The following is a 17,017-nucleotide window of genomic DNA, read 5'->3' as shown; positions in this document are numbered from 1 at the left end:
TGGGGTTTTTTTTTTTTTTTGGTTTGTTTGTTTGTTTTGTTTTATTTTTTCCCAAGACAGGGTTTCTCTGTGTAGCTTTGGAGCCTGTCCTGGAACTCGCTCTGTAAATCAGGCTGACCTTGAACTCACAGAGATCTGCCTGCCTCTGCCTCTCTAGTGCTGGGATGAAAGGCTTGTGCTAATACCGCCTGGTTTGAGTTTTTATTTATATGCACTTATATGACCTTTAAAAATGTAATTTTAGCTGGTGGTGGTGATGGTGGTGGTGGTGGTGGTGGTGGTGGTGGTGGTGGTGGTGGTGCACACCTTTAATCCCGGCACTCAGGAGGCAGAGGGAGGTGGATCTCTGTGAGTTCAAGGCCAGCCTGGCTTAAAAAGCAAATTCCAGTGTAGTCGGACTTTCTTTGGACCACCAGCACCCAAATAATGACATTGAGACTTTTTATTAATTGTGAATACTTGACCTTAGCTTAGGCTTGTTCCCAACTAGCTCTTAAAAGTTAAATTAACCTGTTTATATTAATCTACTTTTGCCATGTGGCTCATTACCTCTTCTCAATGCCACATGCCCCACTTCCTCTGGGTCTGGCTGTCAAATTCCACCTCTCTGATTCCTTCCCAGAATTCCTATCTCTGCTGGAAGTCCGGCCTATCCTCTCCTGCCTAGATATTGGTCATTCAGCTCTGTATTAAATCAATCAGAAGGTGCCTTGGGCAGGTGAGGTAAAACAGAGATGCATCTTCACACAGTATGATCAAATATCTCACAACATTCTAGGATATTCCAGAGCTGTTACAAGGAGAAACTCTACCTCAAAAAAAAAAAAAAAAAAAAATATGATTTTAAAATCTGAATAACAGTTGTAAAAATATACTTCTCTTTACCTTTCTCTTTTTTATTATATAATTTTTCTTGTTTTATTTTTAATAATTGCTTAGTGACCATCTTCCTTTACAAATCCTATAACCGCTATTTATAATAATTTCTAGGGATGGAATTCTTTTTATGTTTTATTATTTTAAGTGCACATACAAAATAATGGGTTTCATTATGGCATTTGCATACATATATTTTATTTTCATTCTTATTCAAATTTCAGCAGGGCAAATAGGACCCTATGAGCTCCTCTCCAATCCATGACTAGTTATTGACAGGTACAGTCTTTGTCTTTCCCGTAGCAGACAGCTACAGAAGCTATGATAGTTACATCATAGTTGGATAGTATTTATAAGCCCCTTTCTCCCATTTTTGGGCTCTCATATTCTTTCTGCCCCCTCTTCCATGATGTTCTCTGAACCGAGAGCAGGTTGTATAAGAAGTTTTATCAATCAACTGCCCCTTATTCTCAGCACCTTGAGCATCCAAATCTCTACATCCACCACCATTCATTGTAAAGAGAAGCTTCTCTGATTAATGCTGAAAGTAGTGTTTCCCTCTGCATAAGAAGATGGAAAGATCTCCCATGCTCTTGGATAAGAAGGATTAACATAGTAAAAATGGCCATCCTCCCAAAAGCAATCTACAGATGCAATGCAATCCCCATCAAATTTCCAACACAATTCTTCACAGAACTTGAAAGGGTAATTCTCAACTTCATATGGAAAAACAAAAACCCAAGATAGCTAAAATTATCCAGAATAAAAAGGACTGCTGGAGGTCTCACCATTCCCAGTTTCAAGTTGTACTATAGAGCTATAGTAATAAAAACATCAGTGTACCCAGTTTTATTTTGAAGTCTGTGACCCATTTGGAGTTGAGTTTTGTACAGTTATAAGTATGGATCTATATGAATTTGTTTGGATTTATGTCTGGGTCTTCAATTTGATTCCATTCATGAATGTGTCTGTTTTTATGTTACTACCATGATGTTGAAGATGCTGCCTTTTTTTTCCCAGTGTGTATTTCTGGCTGCTTTATCAAAAATTAAGTGTCCATATGTGTTTGGATTTATGTCTGGGTCTTCAGTTTGATTCTATTCATGAATGTATCTGTTTTTATATCACTACCATGATACCTTACAAAAGGTTTTCAAGTTTTACAAGGTCCCATTTATTAATGGTTGATCTTAGTGCCTCTGCTATCTGTGTTCTGTTCAGGAAGTTGTCTCTAGTATCAATATGTTCAAGGCTATTCCCCACCTTCTCTTCTATCAAGTTCTGTGAAGAATTGTGTTGGAAATTTGATGGGGGTTTCATTGCATCTGTAGATTGCTTTTGGGAGGATGGCCATTTTTACTATGTTAATCCTACTTGTCTATGAGCATGGGAGATCTTTATTCATAATAATCAGAAATTGGAACAAACCTAGATGTCCCTCAACAAAAGAATGGATAAAGAAACTGTGGCACATTTACACAATGTTTAAAAATAAAATTATGAAATTTGCAAGCAAATGGATGGAACCATAAGAAATTATCCCAAGTGAGGTAACCCAGACCCAGAAAGATAAATATGATATGTATTTGCTTATATGTGGATATTAGCCATTAAAATAAATGAAAGCCAACCTACAGTCTATAGACCTAGAGAGGTTAGATACGGAGGAAGGAATGGGGGGGCACATGGATCTCCCTGGGAGGGGGAAATAGTATATATTTTATGGGGGAAGACTGGGATGCAAATGGGGGGATCAAATGGAGATGGGGGTAAGATAGAGCTAAGCAAGGGAATGCAGGGAGAGACAGCTGGAATTGAGGAGCCTTTGAGGGCTGAAATGGAAACATGGTGCAGTGGAAACTCCTTAAAATACATGATGGCGATCCTAATGAGGTCTTCTAATAATGGGCATGACAGAGTCCCAGCTAGCAATCTTTTGTCACCCAAGTAGTACTGGGACTGGGTTTATTCAATTGAGTTGTTGGCCGAGGGGATCCCATGGAAATCCCTGAACAACTCAGGCTGTTCCCAGGACAATGGGTTGCTCTCCCCAAACTCACTACAAGTCCCCATTGCTGAGGACAACACCCACACAACTCACTGAATATGGAGAAGTCAACCTGGAGCCTACATGGAGCCTTCACTCCTACATTCTAGTGCCTTTGCTGTGGGAAGGTACTCTGCAAGCTACCAAAAGAGGAATGTAAACACTAACCCAGCCACAAAACCTGTGACCTCAGTCTGTCCTGCTTGCAAGATATGCTAGGCCAGTGGCGGCGGCAGAATTTGTAGGAGTAACCAGCCAATGTCTAACTTGTTGTGCATGAGTTTGTGGGGGACTGTGCTCGTCTGTCTGTACTCACCGTGCATCAGAATGTCACAGTTTTCAGGAAGGACTGTTTGTTCTTGGGTCTGGCTTTCCAGCTTCAGCATTTCCTTCTTGGGATGCAGTGTTTTACTTCTAAATAAACAGGTAGCATAAGGAGGACACTGTTGGTGCAAGAGAAGAAAGCCAACTGGGTTCCCTGTCTCAGTTTACAAGACTACAGGAAGGAAAGGGATTGTGCTGGGTTTAGGGAGACTAAATAACTTAGTCAGTCTCTGTGTTACTGTGCTTCGCCTTTGCTTCTCTTGACTCTTAGCTTCGTCCTTCTGCATACGTTTCCCAGGATTTTGGAAGAAAGGAGAGCTGCCAACTGTAGAGGGTGCAGACCCTTGTGAACCCAGTGGAAAGTGTGTTTCCCCAGTTCCAGCTTTAAAAAAATCTCAGGGAAGGACTCTGTGGCTTAAGCTAATTATGATTCTGATCCTAACTAAACTACTGTGGCCTGGGAACTCCAAGTGCTATGATTGGTTTTGCTTAGATCTGGTGTCACTCCCTGACATTTTGATGGAGGTTGTAGTTAGTGGGTCATATAGGAAGTTGACAGTTCCCTTGCCAATCAAATGATTAGAGAAATCACTTACCTTGAAGGGAAATTGGGTATAGTCACAGGAAGAGCAAGTTTTAAATAATAAATATCTAATATTCTGGAGTTGATATGAGAAAGACATCTGAAAAGAAGCTTTTGAACAAACCAGGTGAAAAACATAATGAGTGGAGATGGAGAAATGATTTGACATTCCAGCATTGAAGAGGTGGCATTCATGTAATTATAAGCAAACTCCTATAAAATCCAGTAGCTGTGCAAACACTAACCAAGTAAGACGCTCCCTTTTTTGACCCTTTTGTCCTTTGCTTCCTGGGATACCATTTTGTTTTATTTTATTGCTACATGCATGTGCTTCATTTACATAGTTATTACCATTTGTTCAGTCATCTGAACATTTTCTATCTAGGACAGAGTACAGGACATATGGTTATTGACTTTTTGTGTTCTAAGTGATTAAACACAGAACTGCTTTCTTAAATGCATCTGTGACCTACCACCACACATAACCAAGCAGACATAAAAAGGCAGTTTCCATGGATATTGAGTAGGCTGGATAACAGACCTGGGAGCAGTAATATCACACGACCTAAACTAGGGGAATTTTCAGGGAGGAACTGGACTTGTGTTAGACTGTAACGGTAATGTAATGTATGCTAATGTAATGTATGGAGTGTAATGTATGCTATAGCATCATACTTGTCTGTAAGTAGAATTATTGTGTTCAAATGATACATCCCACAAAAGAACATAGTTTAATAGGATTATAGATGTATAATAGAGGTTTGTAATAGCTGCAGACTATAGATTTATCTTTATATTGGCTAATGCAACACTGACCCACACTTTCATCAAGATTCATATATTGATGTGTAATATTTCTTTATGTAAGAGACAGAGATAGAGTAGGTTTACTTGAAAAATCCAAGCTATCTTCTGGGCAACACGCAGTGATTGCTGTCACAACTCTGAGCAGCTAAGGATGCCTCCATTGGGTCTACATAAGAATGGGCCCCTCAACAGTCAGGAATGGATGAAGGAGAGGCTCCAGGGCCCTGCCCCCTCACTGCTGAACGGCCTGTTACAGGTAGAATCAGAGTGTGGGGTGGGGAGTGTAATCACTGCTTTCCATTGTATGTCTACCCACCTGGCTCCAATAGATCGTTCCAATCTAATGGTGACGCAGATGGCCCTGGTTAAGTGGGTCACAACTCAAACCGAAGGTGGGATTCTGGGAGAGGGACTGGTGGGGTAGGGGTGGTGACAGGAATGAGGGAGAACAGAGAGAGTGACTGGTTTATGTATATATAGTAAGGTTTTTACTTGAAGCAAAACTATGTCAACATTAGTGCCATGCTTTCAAGAGTCAGCAGACCCTCGCCTTACAAAAACTTCCCGTTTGTGACAGAATTTGTGCCCAGATTCTTCGTGTTGACTTCTAAGAGTATGCTGGTTAGTTTCTGTCAACTTGACACAGATGTTGAGCTAGCTGGGAAGAGGGGCTCACAGTTGAGGAATTGCCTCCATCTTGTTGGCCTCTAGGCAAGTCTGTGTGGCAATTTCTTGATTGTCGGCTGATAGGGGAAGGTCCAGCTCCCTGTGGGAAGTTCCACCCCTGGGCAGGTGTCCTGGCTTGTATTAGAAAGGAGAGGTGGCACAGGCCTTTAATCCCAGCACCAGGAAGCAGAGGCAGGCTGATCTCAGGAAGAAGAGGAGGAGGAGGAGAGGAAGAAGAAGAAGAAAGAACAAGGAAGAGAAAGGAGAGAGAAGGGAAGGAAGGAAGGAAGAAAAGAAAAGAAAGAAAGGCTATACAAGCTATGAAGAGCAAGCCAATAATCAGGGTTCCTCCATGGTCTCTGTTTTAGTTCATGCTTCAGGCTCCTGACTTGAGTTTTGTACCCTGACTTCCCTTCATGATAGAGTGTAAGTTATAAGTTGAAATAAATCCTTTTTGCTCCAAGTTTCTTTTGGTCATGGTATGTCTTAGTTATTGAGCAATTGCTGTGAAGAGATACCATGACCAAAGCAACTTATAAAAGACAGCGTTTATTTAGGGGCTTGGTTACAGTTTCGGAGGGTTAGTCCATTTCCATTATGGAGGGAATCAGGGCACTGGAGTGGAGCAGTAGCTGAGAGTTTACATCTGATCCACAAGCCATGGGTAGAGAGAGAGAGACTGGACCTGGTGTGGGCTTTTGAAACCTCAAAGCCCACCCTACATGACACACCTCCTCCTCCAAGGCCACACACCTCTTAATCCTTCCTAAACAGTCCATCAACTAGGAACCAAACATTCAAGTATAGGAGCCTCTGAGGGCCATTTTTATTCAAACCACCACAGTGTATATCACAGGGAAAATGAAGCAAACTAGGGCACAGACCTTCAGTTGGGTATAATCTCTCTGCCTTCTTATGGTTACTCATCTTTTCTGAGTCATTCACTCTCTTCTGTCTTTATGTAAAGCCCATCATCCTTCAGGATTTAAGAACAATACACACTTTCATTCCCCCTTGAAATCTCTGTTTCTTTTCAATTATTTGACTTTTTCCTCTTATACCCAGTATCTTGTCATTTTACTTTTTGATAATGTTATTTTAAAGTCATTTAATTTTCATGTTCTTTACATCACTAGATTTATGGGGCCTTAAAGGCAAAGTAGTGGCTTCAGAGCTTTCTGCTTTGTTCTCAGGACCATCATTGGTACTGAAGCATTTACTGAGAGAATCAAATGATTACATGTGGTGCTCTGTTCAGGGATTTACCTAATCTCTCTTGCAGAGATACTGCATTTTCCTTATTTGGAGTAGAAGCAAAGAACAATGATGTTGAAATTTTGTATTTCTTAGAAGCCTAAAATAGTTTAAAAAATTTATATTTTGAACCAATTTTTCTTCATTTTTAGGACTATTGGGAAAGATCTTAATAGCTATTCGAGATGCATGTTTTGAAATCTCAGCGATACAGATGGTAAGTGGTTTGCACTGAGCCATAATGTATGGAAGAATTGTTTTTTAATAAGCCTTAAAATGTGTTTAACTGAATGTTCACTATGCACTTGAGATTTGAATTTATTAAAATTAAAGACATACAGATTCAATAACCTGGCTGGATCTGGTGGATTAGGCCTTTGATCACAGCATTCTGGAAGGAGAGGTAGCTGTGTGTTTGAGGCCAGCCTGATGTATGTGCTGAGTTCCAGGATAGACCAAACAACAACACAACAAAACAGCAACAAAAAAGCTGAACTCGATAACTTTATAATAAAAACATGTTTTAATTACTTAGTCTATATAATAATTTACTGAGATACTAATACTTAGACAATAAACCTGATTTAAGCTTCAAAGTTTCTTAGAACTTGAAACTTCAGCTGAAAAGTAGGGGACAGCTATATTGGCCTTACAAATGACAAGTAGAATCGAAGTGAGGTGTGTCAATGAGCATTCTGTGTTCTACGTTTCTTAGCAAATAGTGAAGGAAGAATGTGATGTGAGTTCAGATTCCTTTGGCACTCTCAACCTGGGGCTGGTTTCTAAACTGTCCCTTAAGTGTTAATGTATTTAATCTCCCCCATGGCTCCTAAGCCTCAAGCCTATACTCACTTAGAATTGCCCCTCAGACATTCTCAGAAAGTCCTTGTCTGAAGCCATCACACATATTTTGGTAACAGGGGATACCTTTGTGCTGTACGCGCTGGTACATTTGACAAGAAATCATTATAAATAATGTGAACCTTTGATGGGGCATTATAGGATAATGGTAAGTGCAATTGTTGGTGTCTGGAGTCAGAGACAGCATTTTCAGAATCTAGGGTCAACAGTTTTCTAGGCATGTGACCCTGGTCAGGCATCCTTAGCCTTGGGTTCTCTTCTAGGCCATGAGGATGTTATTGTTTGCCACTGTGGGTTTATGCTGTAGATTTAACAGACTTTTATTAAGTTATATTTTATGTCACGTTTTGGTGCACTAATGGTAAAAGTTGAATGAATGCAGGAGAAAGCCTTGAAATTAAACCGACTTCCCTCCCTGTAATAGTAATGCCGCCCATGCCGGTCAGTCCTGATTGAGTTGTTGACTGTGTAGACTGACATTTCTCAGTGATCTCCAGTCTTGACAGTTCTAGAGAAGCCAAGGAAAGGGGGTAAAATTCGAGCTCTGACGCCCTTTCTTTAAATTAATATTTTAGTTAGTGAGACTGTTAAACATAACAACATTTTATTCCTAACTGAATTTAAAACAGACCTTGATAAGAAGTTGTTCGGGTGTGTTTCATAAGCGTATATATCTTATTCACACTTGGTTTTGAAGGCTAGAAGGAAGTCCAGCTGCAATGTCTAAATGCTTTGTCACAAACTGGTTTTAGCAATTTTTTCCAAATGTTTGGGAGGGCAGTAGTATAGCTTTCCTTTCTCTCTACAAGCTCTGAAGAACCTGTGCTTAGTAACATTTTTTTTTCTTGTATGTCTAATCTACCAATAAACAACACTGTATTGCCTATGCCTATTTTGAAACCCTATCAAGAATAGAATTTCATTCTAAAAGTTGTAGAGTAGTGGGTGAGAGCATGGTCAATGGGGTCGGATTCTGGGAGTGACAGAAGGCCAATATGGAGAAGTCTCATGGTGCCTCTGAGTCTTAGCAGTAACATGCTAAGTACTTATGCCATAGGATTGTGAGAATTATATGAGATGGTACATGTATAAAATCCAGTCAAGTATCATATGTTAAATACTCAATAAACTTCAATAAATAAATATAAAGTTATTATTGATCAGCTGGTCTTTAATAATACTTTCTTCTTCAAAGAACAAATTATCCAAGACTTAACATTTTGAGGTTAAAAGAAGAAGATAGATATAGTGGCAAGTAGCTGTAATTCCAGCACTTGGAAGCCTGAGACAGAACAGTCACAAGTTCAAGGCTATCCTGGCCTGCATAGTATTTTTGAGGCCTGTGTGGGGAAAAGACATCACATAGCAAAAAGTAAAAGTATGTGTCCAAGGAATGCTAAATGCTAAGTTTAGCTCACTTGATTGGCTTACTTTTTTTTTTAATGTAGTTCAATATGGATCGGGTTAACGTCGAAGAATTCTATGAAGTTTATAAAGGCGTTGTGCCTGAGTATAATGTAAGTATCAAAATAAATATTAAATAATGCAACTGAAAACAATGTGTGTGTTTCAGATCTTGGAAATCTTATAATTATTGAAAGTATTTTTAAGGATTATTTATAAACCATATATCTGGCAAAGGATTAATATCCATATCTATTGATAACTCAAACAACTGACTAGCAAGATGACAATTAACTTAATTTTTAAAATAGACAAAGAGCCAGGTAGTGAGGCATGACTGTACCTAATGCTTGGGTGGTAGAAGCAGGAGGATCAGGAGCTCAAGGCCAGCTTAGGCTGCATAGTGAATCCTGTCTCAAAGGAGAAGGAGGCGGGGGGAAGAAAATACAAAGAACCTGAAATGATACTTCTTAAAAGAACGAATGTGATTGTCCAACAGATAAATTAAAGATGTTCAGCATGAGGTTGAAGAGCAAGCTCTTTGGTTAAGAGGGCTTGCTGCTATTTCAGAGGGCCCAAGTTCAATTCCTAGGACCGCCAGTTATTTACCCTTTTAAAGCTTTTATTAGCCCATGTATAGAATGAGAATGATGCAATATTAGAAGATTGTTGTGAGAATTAATTAAAACAAATCATGTAAAGTGATCTCTTCATTGAGAGTACTTGGTAAATATCAACTGCTGCTGCTTCTGTTACTGTGTAGTTTAGGAGTAGTCTTTGATAGGGGGTTTTTTTGTTGACAGTTTATGCTTACATTCAAACTTACTTCAAAATTATCTAAAAAAGGATAGTTTTGACCTTATCCTGTTATCATGATAAGAGCATATATTGATTGAACATCTGTAAATTTTACAGTTTTGTGATAAAAGGCACATGATGTGCATTGATAGAAGTTAAGTTCTAATGAAGATAGACATTAATTCAATCATTCCATGTACAGCTGACTGTCTTGGGTTAGCAAAAGACTCTTTAAAAAAAAATAAACAACCAAGTTTTTAGAAAATTTCTCCTTAACTAACAATTGGGAGGACCAAAACATTTTGAGTCAGTTTTTAAAGAAACACATTATGTGTTTGGTGGCATTCTTTGCTCGACGTCTGTTCATATCTTACAGACAGGGATTCTGGTATTGCAGTGGTTCTCACCTTCTTAATGCTGTAACTCTTTAATACTGTTCTTCACATTGTGGTGACCCCCAGCCATAAAATTGTTGCTACTTCATAGCTATAATTTTGCTACTGTTATGAATCATATTGCAAATATCTGATATTCAGGGTATCTGATATGTGACCCCTGTGGTGGTCATGACCCACAGGTTGAGAGCCACTGTGGTATTGACTTCTCACAGTTCTCATTTGTCTGAAGAACTCTTTCTATGTCTTTGATTTTATAAATATGTTGTGATTTGGGTACATGTTTTAGATGGGCAGGCCTTGCTGCTGCTGTCTTTGCTATCCTGTTCTGTAGTGTTTTATTTTGTTTCTCTCAACGCTTAAGATTTGTTTTGTTTCTTGCTGGTTGTGATGGACTCTTTTATACTTTTCTTTCCTTTTTTTCCCCTTTATAGTCCTTGGTTGGACTTAGAGGTTTGTGGATAGAAATTTGGAAAACTTTTTATGACTTATTTTGTGAAAAAGTTCTCTGTCAACTTTTCTTCCAGGACACCATGTTAGACAGTGTGACATTGTCCTACAATGCCTTGTTTTCCTTCCTTGTTGGTGTCCTTGCTTGTGTTGAAGCTCTTTTAAGAACCTGTTTCAGATCCCTTGATCTGTGGTATCATGTCCTGCTCTCATCCAGAGCACTTTTTAGTTACATGTCTTTGATTTCATGTCTAGATTTGAGTCTTCTGTTACTTAGGTTTTCCTTGTAATGTCTGTTTCTCCTATAACTTGAGCATGCAGGTTCATTTATAACAGCTGTGCTAGCAATCTCGCGTTCATTACATTGCCCCTGTCTGCTGGATCCACATCTACTTACTGACTTGTTCTTTGGTGGCTGGTGTTCTCCTGCTTCTTCTCGTGCCTGGTATGACAGTTGGTTTACAGTGTATTGAGTGTGATGAAATGGATTGTTTCCTGTAGAGAGTGCTGGGCTTTGCTCTGGCTTTCAGTTAAGTAACTTTGGTTCAGTTTGACTCTGCTGAGGCTTGCTTCTAAGCTTCATAAGGTGAGTAGAGTCTACCTCATTACTTAGGTCAGCTATGGAGCAGAGCCCTTCTAAGGCCTCCTGCTGTGGAGCCCCATGTATTATGAGGGCTTTCTACTCCATATGAGAGAAGCACTGACTCCTCTCAGCCATTCTGCAGCTGTGGAACCTCCTGCTAATTTCACTTCACTAGTGAATGTATTTTATGCACTATTCACCACCAAAAAAAAAAAAAAAAAAAAAAATGAAAACTCTATGACAAAGTTAGATGTAGAAAAACAATTAACTTTATATCCTTCTTCCTAACTTGTGTGTCCATTACCTGCATTCAGTCCTTCTTCATCCTCTAATATTTACCCTTTCTTGTTTTCTTTTCTACATGTTCTACTGTACCCACATGTATGTTTGGTTACATATATACATATATTATTGGATATGTTCCAAAGATGAGGGAGAGACTCTGTGGTTTTTTTCTTTCTGATATCATGTGACCTCACTTACTATTATATATTCTAATTTCATCTGTTATCCTGCAAATTTTGTGATCACCTTTGTGACTACATTTTTCTTTGCTGAATAGTATCCCATATTATTTATATATACATATATATATATAATTTTCATTAACCATTCATTTGTTGGTGGACAGCTAGGTTAAGTTAATTCCAGTTCCTTGCTATAGTGAATATAGCAGCAGTAAACATGGGTGTGGAAATATCTCTGTGGTAGGGTGTGGAGTTCTCTTGTACTCTGCCCTGAAATCCTGTCTGCTGGGCTCCCTAACTCAAGTCTGTCTCTGCAGCACTGCAGGGATGTTGGGCTCTGCTGTACCTTCCTGTCTGCAGCTCTTTTCGTGAAGCAAGATGGAGCACTCATCTGGTTTGCTACCTTCCCCGCTTTCCCAAGAGTCACGGTCCTTTGGCCCCTACCATTCAATACACAGAAACTAGCTCATCTCTTTTTTTTTTTCCTAGTTTCTAGATGTTACTCCTTGTTGCTAACCACATTATAGATTTTTTTTTAACATCTTCCAGGAAAAAAAAAAACAAACCACTATTTAATTTTAGGAATATTAGTTTGATGAAATGTGCTGAGGGAAAGAGGGCATCTGAAAGGAAGATAGATGTGCTGGAACTGATTGTAGGTGATGAGAGGAGGCAGAGCATGACCTTAACTGCTAACGATACTAGCCAATGAAGTGAGGAGACAACACTTTTGAAGCAAAGGTGGCCAGATTCAGGAAGTGCCTTTGTGCAGACACGGATGGGAAGGAGGCAAAGCTGGCCATTTTCAGACTGGAAATGGTGGGAAAGTAGTGCAAGTAAAAGAATCGGGGTAAAACAGTCAGTGGTTTTAATTCTTTTGTTTTCTCTTACATTGTCTGTCATAGGAGATGGTGACAGAAATCTGCTCCGGCTCTTGCGTCGCCATAGAGATCCAGCAGAACAATCCTACAAAGACATTCCGAGAATTCTGTGGACCTGCCGATCCTGTAAGTCTTTAAACTATTGCTCAGTTTTGTGTCGTGGATTAACTAAATACTTTAACAAATTCAATTTTATAAATTATATAAAAGTGAATATGTGCAAAAATTGTTCAAAATAGTGTTTTACAAAAGGATAATTTTCATTTACCTAGTGACAGTAGAGAATGGACAGAGTATTATTTTCTATAGCATTGTTTTCGTGTTTCCATTTGCTAAATTATAAGTCAAGGCAGGTATTTTTTTAAACTTGGAAATAAAATTTTTTCTAAGATATTATCCTTTCAAATAGAGTGTAAAACTAAATATGAAAAATATCAATATGGTGGCTGTATTCTAGATGCATAAGAACATATGAGCAGCTGAACTTGTCTAAGTGGGATAGAACAGTGATGTACAAGTACATGTATACAGAGCTTCTAGAACAATTGGACTTACAGAGGAAACGACAAATAAAGACCAAACAATTGGTAGTTGAGGCAAACTTAATGTTGAAGGATTGTGTGGTAAGAGAGCAGCTAAGGGAAAGGCAATTTTAAACCATGTTAGAGGAAGAAAGATTGGAAGGAAAATCAAGTGCAAGAAAGATAGAAAGGTGTGAAAAGGCTGTATCACAGGCACAGAGACAATGGTGAGGGGCGAAGAACTTTCTGGGGTACACAGAAGGTCATTTCCCTGGCTTCAGTGAAAGACGGTTTTGGAAGCATGAGGAAGTAAGTATTTTCCTAAGTAGAGGAAATAAGGTAGAAAATGTAATTCTTATATATTAGGAAAGAATTCTTTATATGTAACTCAATTTTAAGAATTATTACAGAATTGTTTCTTTGGTACAACTGAAGCAAATTAAATTGGAAGAGATTAAAGAAAGGAATTCTAGAAGTAAAAAAGGAACAGACCTGACGATATCTGGCCTCCTTTGTGTCTTTTAGGGAAAAAGGGTAGAAATGATACATGGGTTGTGAAAGGTGATGCTTAGTTAGAGAACATTGGGAGAGAGTGGTGCTGATGCTGTGTATTTACTGAATGTCAATCATGACAAGTTAAGAAAGGATACCTTTGACCTGAGGAGAAAGCCATTTTGTTGGCTTTAATTTCCACTTTTTGTTTGATGGCCAAATGGGGCTTTTGTTAATTTTTGAGAAAATTAAAGTCTGAATGATCAGTTGACAAAATAGGAAAAATCAGAGAAATAAAAATAACAAAAAAAGAAACAAATTAAGCTTTATCATTGTTTTATTCTCTCATATACACAGCAAATAATGATTGAACCTGTACTGGCACTTACGGATGTAAAGATAGAAGCTTCATCTAGGCAAAGTGGGACACATGATAGTCTAACGACATGGGAGGGTCATTTGAGCTCTGAGTTTGAGGTCAACTTTGGGAACACAGAACAGAAACTTCAAAGAGTTTTCAGCATATCACTTAACCTTCATAAGTGGTTAGTTTTCATGCATTGTTGCCATCCCCTTGCTAAATATTTACAGGTAAATGGAAATGCAGAATTTTAGCCTAAGTAGCTCAGCCTAAGGATGGGTAGCAAGGGAGCTTATGGAAGAGCATGGCATCTGAATGGAGTGTGATGAATGAGTACGTGATAAAGGGGGAGGTGGTGTGATTGAAGTCATAGGTGAAAAGCAAAGCATCACTTTACAGCAAGCTCTTTCCTTCTTATGGTGCTAAGTATAGGCAGGTAATGGCCGAGGAAGTGCTCACTGAGGAAGGATTGGGGCCTGACTGAGTACATGGGTATCCCGTAGACATGACAGTACTAAAAAGGAAAACATGGTGATTCTCTTCCTTTACAGATATTTATTCAGTGAACATTTCTTGTTGGAGTAGTATGTGCAAGCTGCTAGGTTCTGCGGCTGAGGCATAATGAAAATGACTAAGCTAAGTTCCTGTTTTTTTAGAAGCTCAGTCTCATGGTTTAGTTTGGAGATTTTTCTGTTCTTGGATCTTGCCTCCAGAAGGTGTAGTTGGGATTACTCCGCCGTGGGTTTTGATTTTGTGGTTTTTGTTTTCGTTGTTTATAAGCTGATACTAGATCTTAATAAGTACATGTATTATATTGTATCACAATTTTGGTTAAAATATTTGAATATCTGTAGCTGTGTGGTCACTACACCAGTGTGTGGGTTCACGTGGGTCCGTGGAATGAAGACATAGAGGCATCTTAAGAATGAATTTAGCCTATCATGGCTGCAGGGGGGTCCACCCTCCAAGGACTGAAGCACTAACCCTTTGCCTAGGGCATATTTATTTACTCCATTTTACAGTTTAGATAGTTAATCTCCGTACCTTCAAAGCACACCAAAAGGAGCTCCCAGAGACCAAATGCCAGGTGCAAATTACTTGATTTATCAGGTACCACGGTTTTCCGGGTATCCTGGACCAAGTTTTGCATAGGCCTTTGATCCTTGGGGGACTCTCTGATCCTTGACTCTCAAACAAGAGTCACATAGGGCGATAAGAGAAACAAAAGGTAAGAGAAACAAAAGGTGTGGTTAAACAAAGGAAGGATTAGGGCTAGGTGCTGCTCTCTGGAGCCAAGCCAGGAGCTCAGCAGCAATGCCACTACAAATATCAATCCTACATATTTGTGCATTTTAACACATGGCCTTGGGGAAAGTTCGTAGACTTCATCAGATTTCAAAAAGAGGTTGTTGGGGCAAGGAGAGATAGAGAATCCTTGTCCTGGAGAACAGGAGATCTACAGAGTTCCAGTAAGGATTCCTGGAACTAGAAAATGTTATCTTAGCCCATGGACATTTTATACTTTGTTCCTTTCTAGCAGTACTCTTCCCTGCTCTCTGGCCCAGTCCTCCACAATATCCCTTATATACCTCAGGAAATCCTTCTTCATCCTCTTAACTTCCGCTCCAACTCCCCTATTTATATTACATTAATTATGTTAATTCATTGGTTGCTTGGGTGGGTTCATTCCTTCTTCATCTGCCAAGTTTTTTGGCGGGGGGACCCTCTCATACATACAGTACTTTCCTAGACACTGGTGATATAGCCATCAACAGACAGTAGCCCTTGCCCTCATAGAAGGTACAGTCTCCTGGAAGGGACGGACCATGAACAGACCTTAAAAGGTATAAATACACTGTGTGCCATGGTGGCAAATGCTGGGTGTGTGTGTGTGTGTGTGTGTGTGTGTGTGTGTGTGTGTAACAATGCAGGGACGAAAGATAGAGTTACCAGGAAAGGAAGGAAGAGAAAGGTGGAAGGTTACAGAGTTGACAGGTGAGGGGGAGTCTCTGAGCACTCCAGACAGAGGGAACAGCAAGTGCCAGAGCTGGAGTACACCTGGTGTGTTACAAGAGCGCTGTGGCGAGAGAGTGGGGGAAGAGATGGGAAGGAGAGTAAGCAACTGAAGGCCTTTAGCTTTTCCTCTGTGGAGGAGGGGAGCCATTGGAGAGGCTATCAGAGCAGCAGCAGGCCCTCACACATTTCCATGGGCCGTGTCTGGCTTCTGTGGGGTCAAGAGCAGGAGGAAGGGTACATAATGAATAGTTGCTTTGTAGTAGGGCTCAGAAACAGAGCCACCTGCAAATGCTTCTTGTTTCTTTCCCAATAAAATGAAAAATAAACCTGTATGATGCTTATGTCAGCTAATGTGATCATGCTTCTTAGAACAGTGCCTAGCGTGTTATATTACCAGCTCATTTTCCTTCCTGTTTTTGAGTTCTTAGGGAATGTGCCATGAGGCACCACACAGCAGATGGTGGGCAGGATGGGAAGACTTGAGTGAGCTTGGGGGGTGCCCCGGCCAGTGGGGTCTTCAACAGGGACCTAAAGGGAGGGCCGACAATTGAGAGGGACAAGAGACACAAAGAATGAGAGCAAGACAGGACGTCTGATCAAGCTCCAAAATTTTATTTTTCTCTCAAGGCATATATAGGTAGGCAAAGGGGGTTGTGAGCAGGAAGGGACTTAGTAATGGGGGTTGCAACCAGGAAGGAATTTAGTAATGGGGGATGCAAGCAGGAAGGGACTTAATTATGGGCTGTTCGGCCAGCAGGAAATGTTGCTCTGAAGGTTATCTATCTACCCTTGTCTAATTGCCTAATTGCCTAACTACAGCTCATTCACCTGATATCTGAGAAGAGGTTCTGGTATCTGTGGGAAGAGGTTCTGGTGCTATGGAGACTTAAGCAAGGCCTAGATCTACAAAAAGAGGAGAGAAGCCCGAATATGGCAGCACGTGTGTCAAGGGTCGCTTAGGCTTATGGCTCCCATCAGGGGATGACTTTGCTTTTAGAACTTGATTTTACAAGAGTGTTTGAGTGAGTTAGGACATGCTCTATGCTGCCTTTGGAGTGAGAACCTTATTCCTTCAGAGAAGTGTTAGTTGTAGTAAAGCTAAAATTGTATGAGATTAGGAGGAGACTACTGACATTGCCCCAGTTAGAATGTAAAGAATTAAGAAATGAGTGGAGGGAAATGCTACAAAAGTAATTATTCTTTCTTAAATAAACTGCATTGTTTTGTTTTG

At 39.8% G+C, this 17,017-nt stretch overlaps 1 protein-coding gene across 4 annotated transcripts in view; it reads left to right on the top strand.

Annotated features, from left to right (window-relative positions):
* Positions 1 to 17,017, top strand: part of Nme7 (NME/NM23 family member 7) — a 144,155-nt gene that overhangs the window by 70,487 nt on the left and 56,651 nt on the right. For all 4 annotated transcript variants that reach the window (XM_059280125.1, XM_059280126.1, XM_059280124.1 and 1 more), the window contains 3 exons: positions 6,710 to 6,774; positions 8,867 to 8,935; positions 12,421 to 12,522. In XM_059280125.1, coding sequence (XP_059136108.1) covers positions 6,710 to 6,774; positions 8,867 to 8,935; positions 12,421 to 12,522 — 236 coding nt within the window. The remainder of the gene's footprint in view (positions 1 to 6,709; positions 6,775 to 8,866; positions 8,936 to 12,420; positions 12,523 to 17,017) is intronic.

Source organism: Peromyscus eremicus, chromosome 15 (genome assembly GCF_949786415.1).
Source record: "Peromyscus eremicus chromosome 15, PerEre_H2_v1, whole genome shotgun sequence".
Classification (NCBI taxonomy): Eukaryota; Metazoa; Chordata; class Mammalia; order Rodentia; family Cricetidae; genus Peromyscus; species Peromyscus eremicus.
This window is presented reverse-complemented; position numbering and strand designations above follow the sequence as displayed.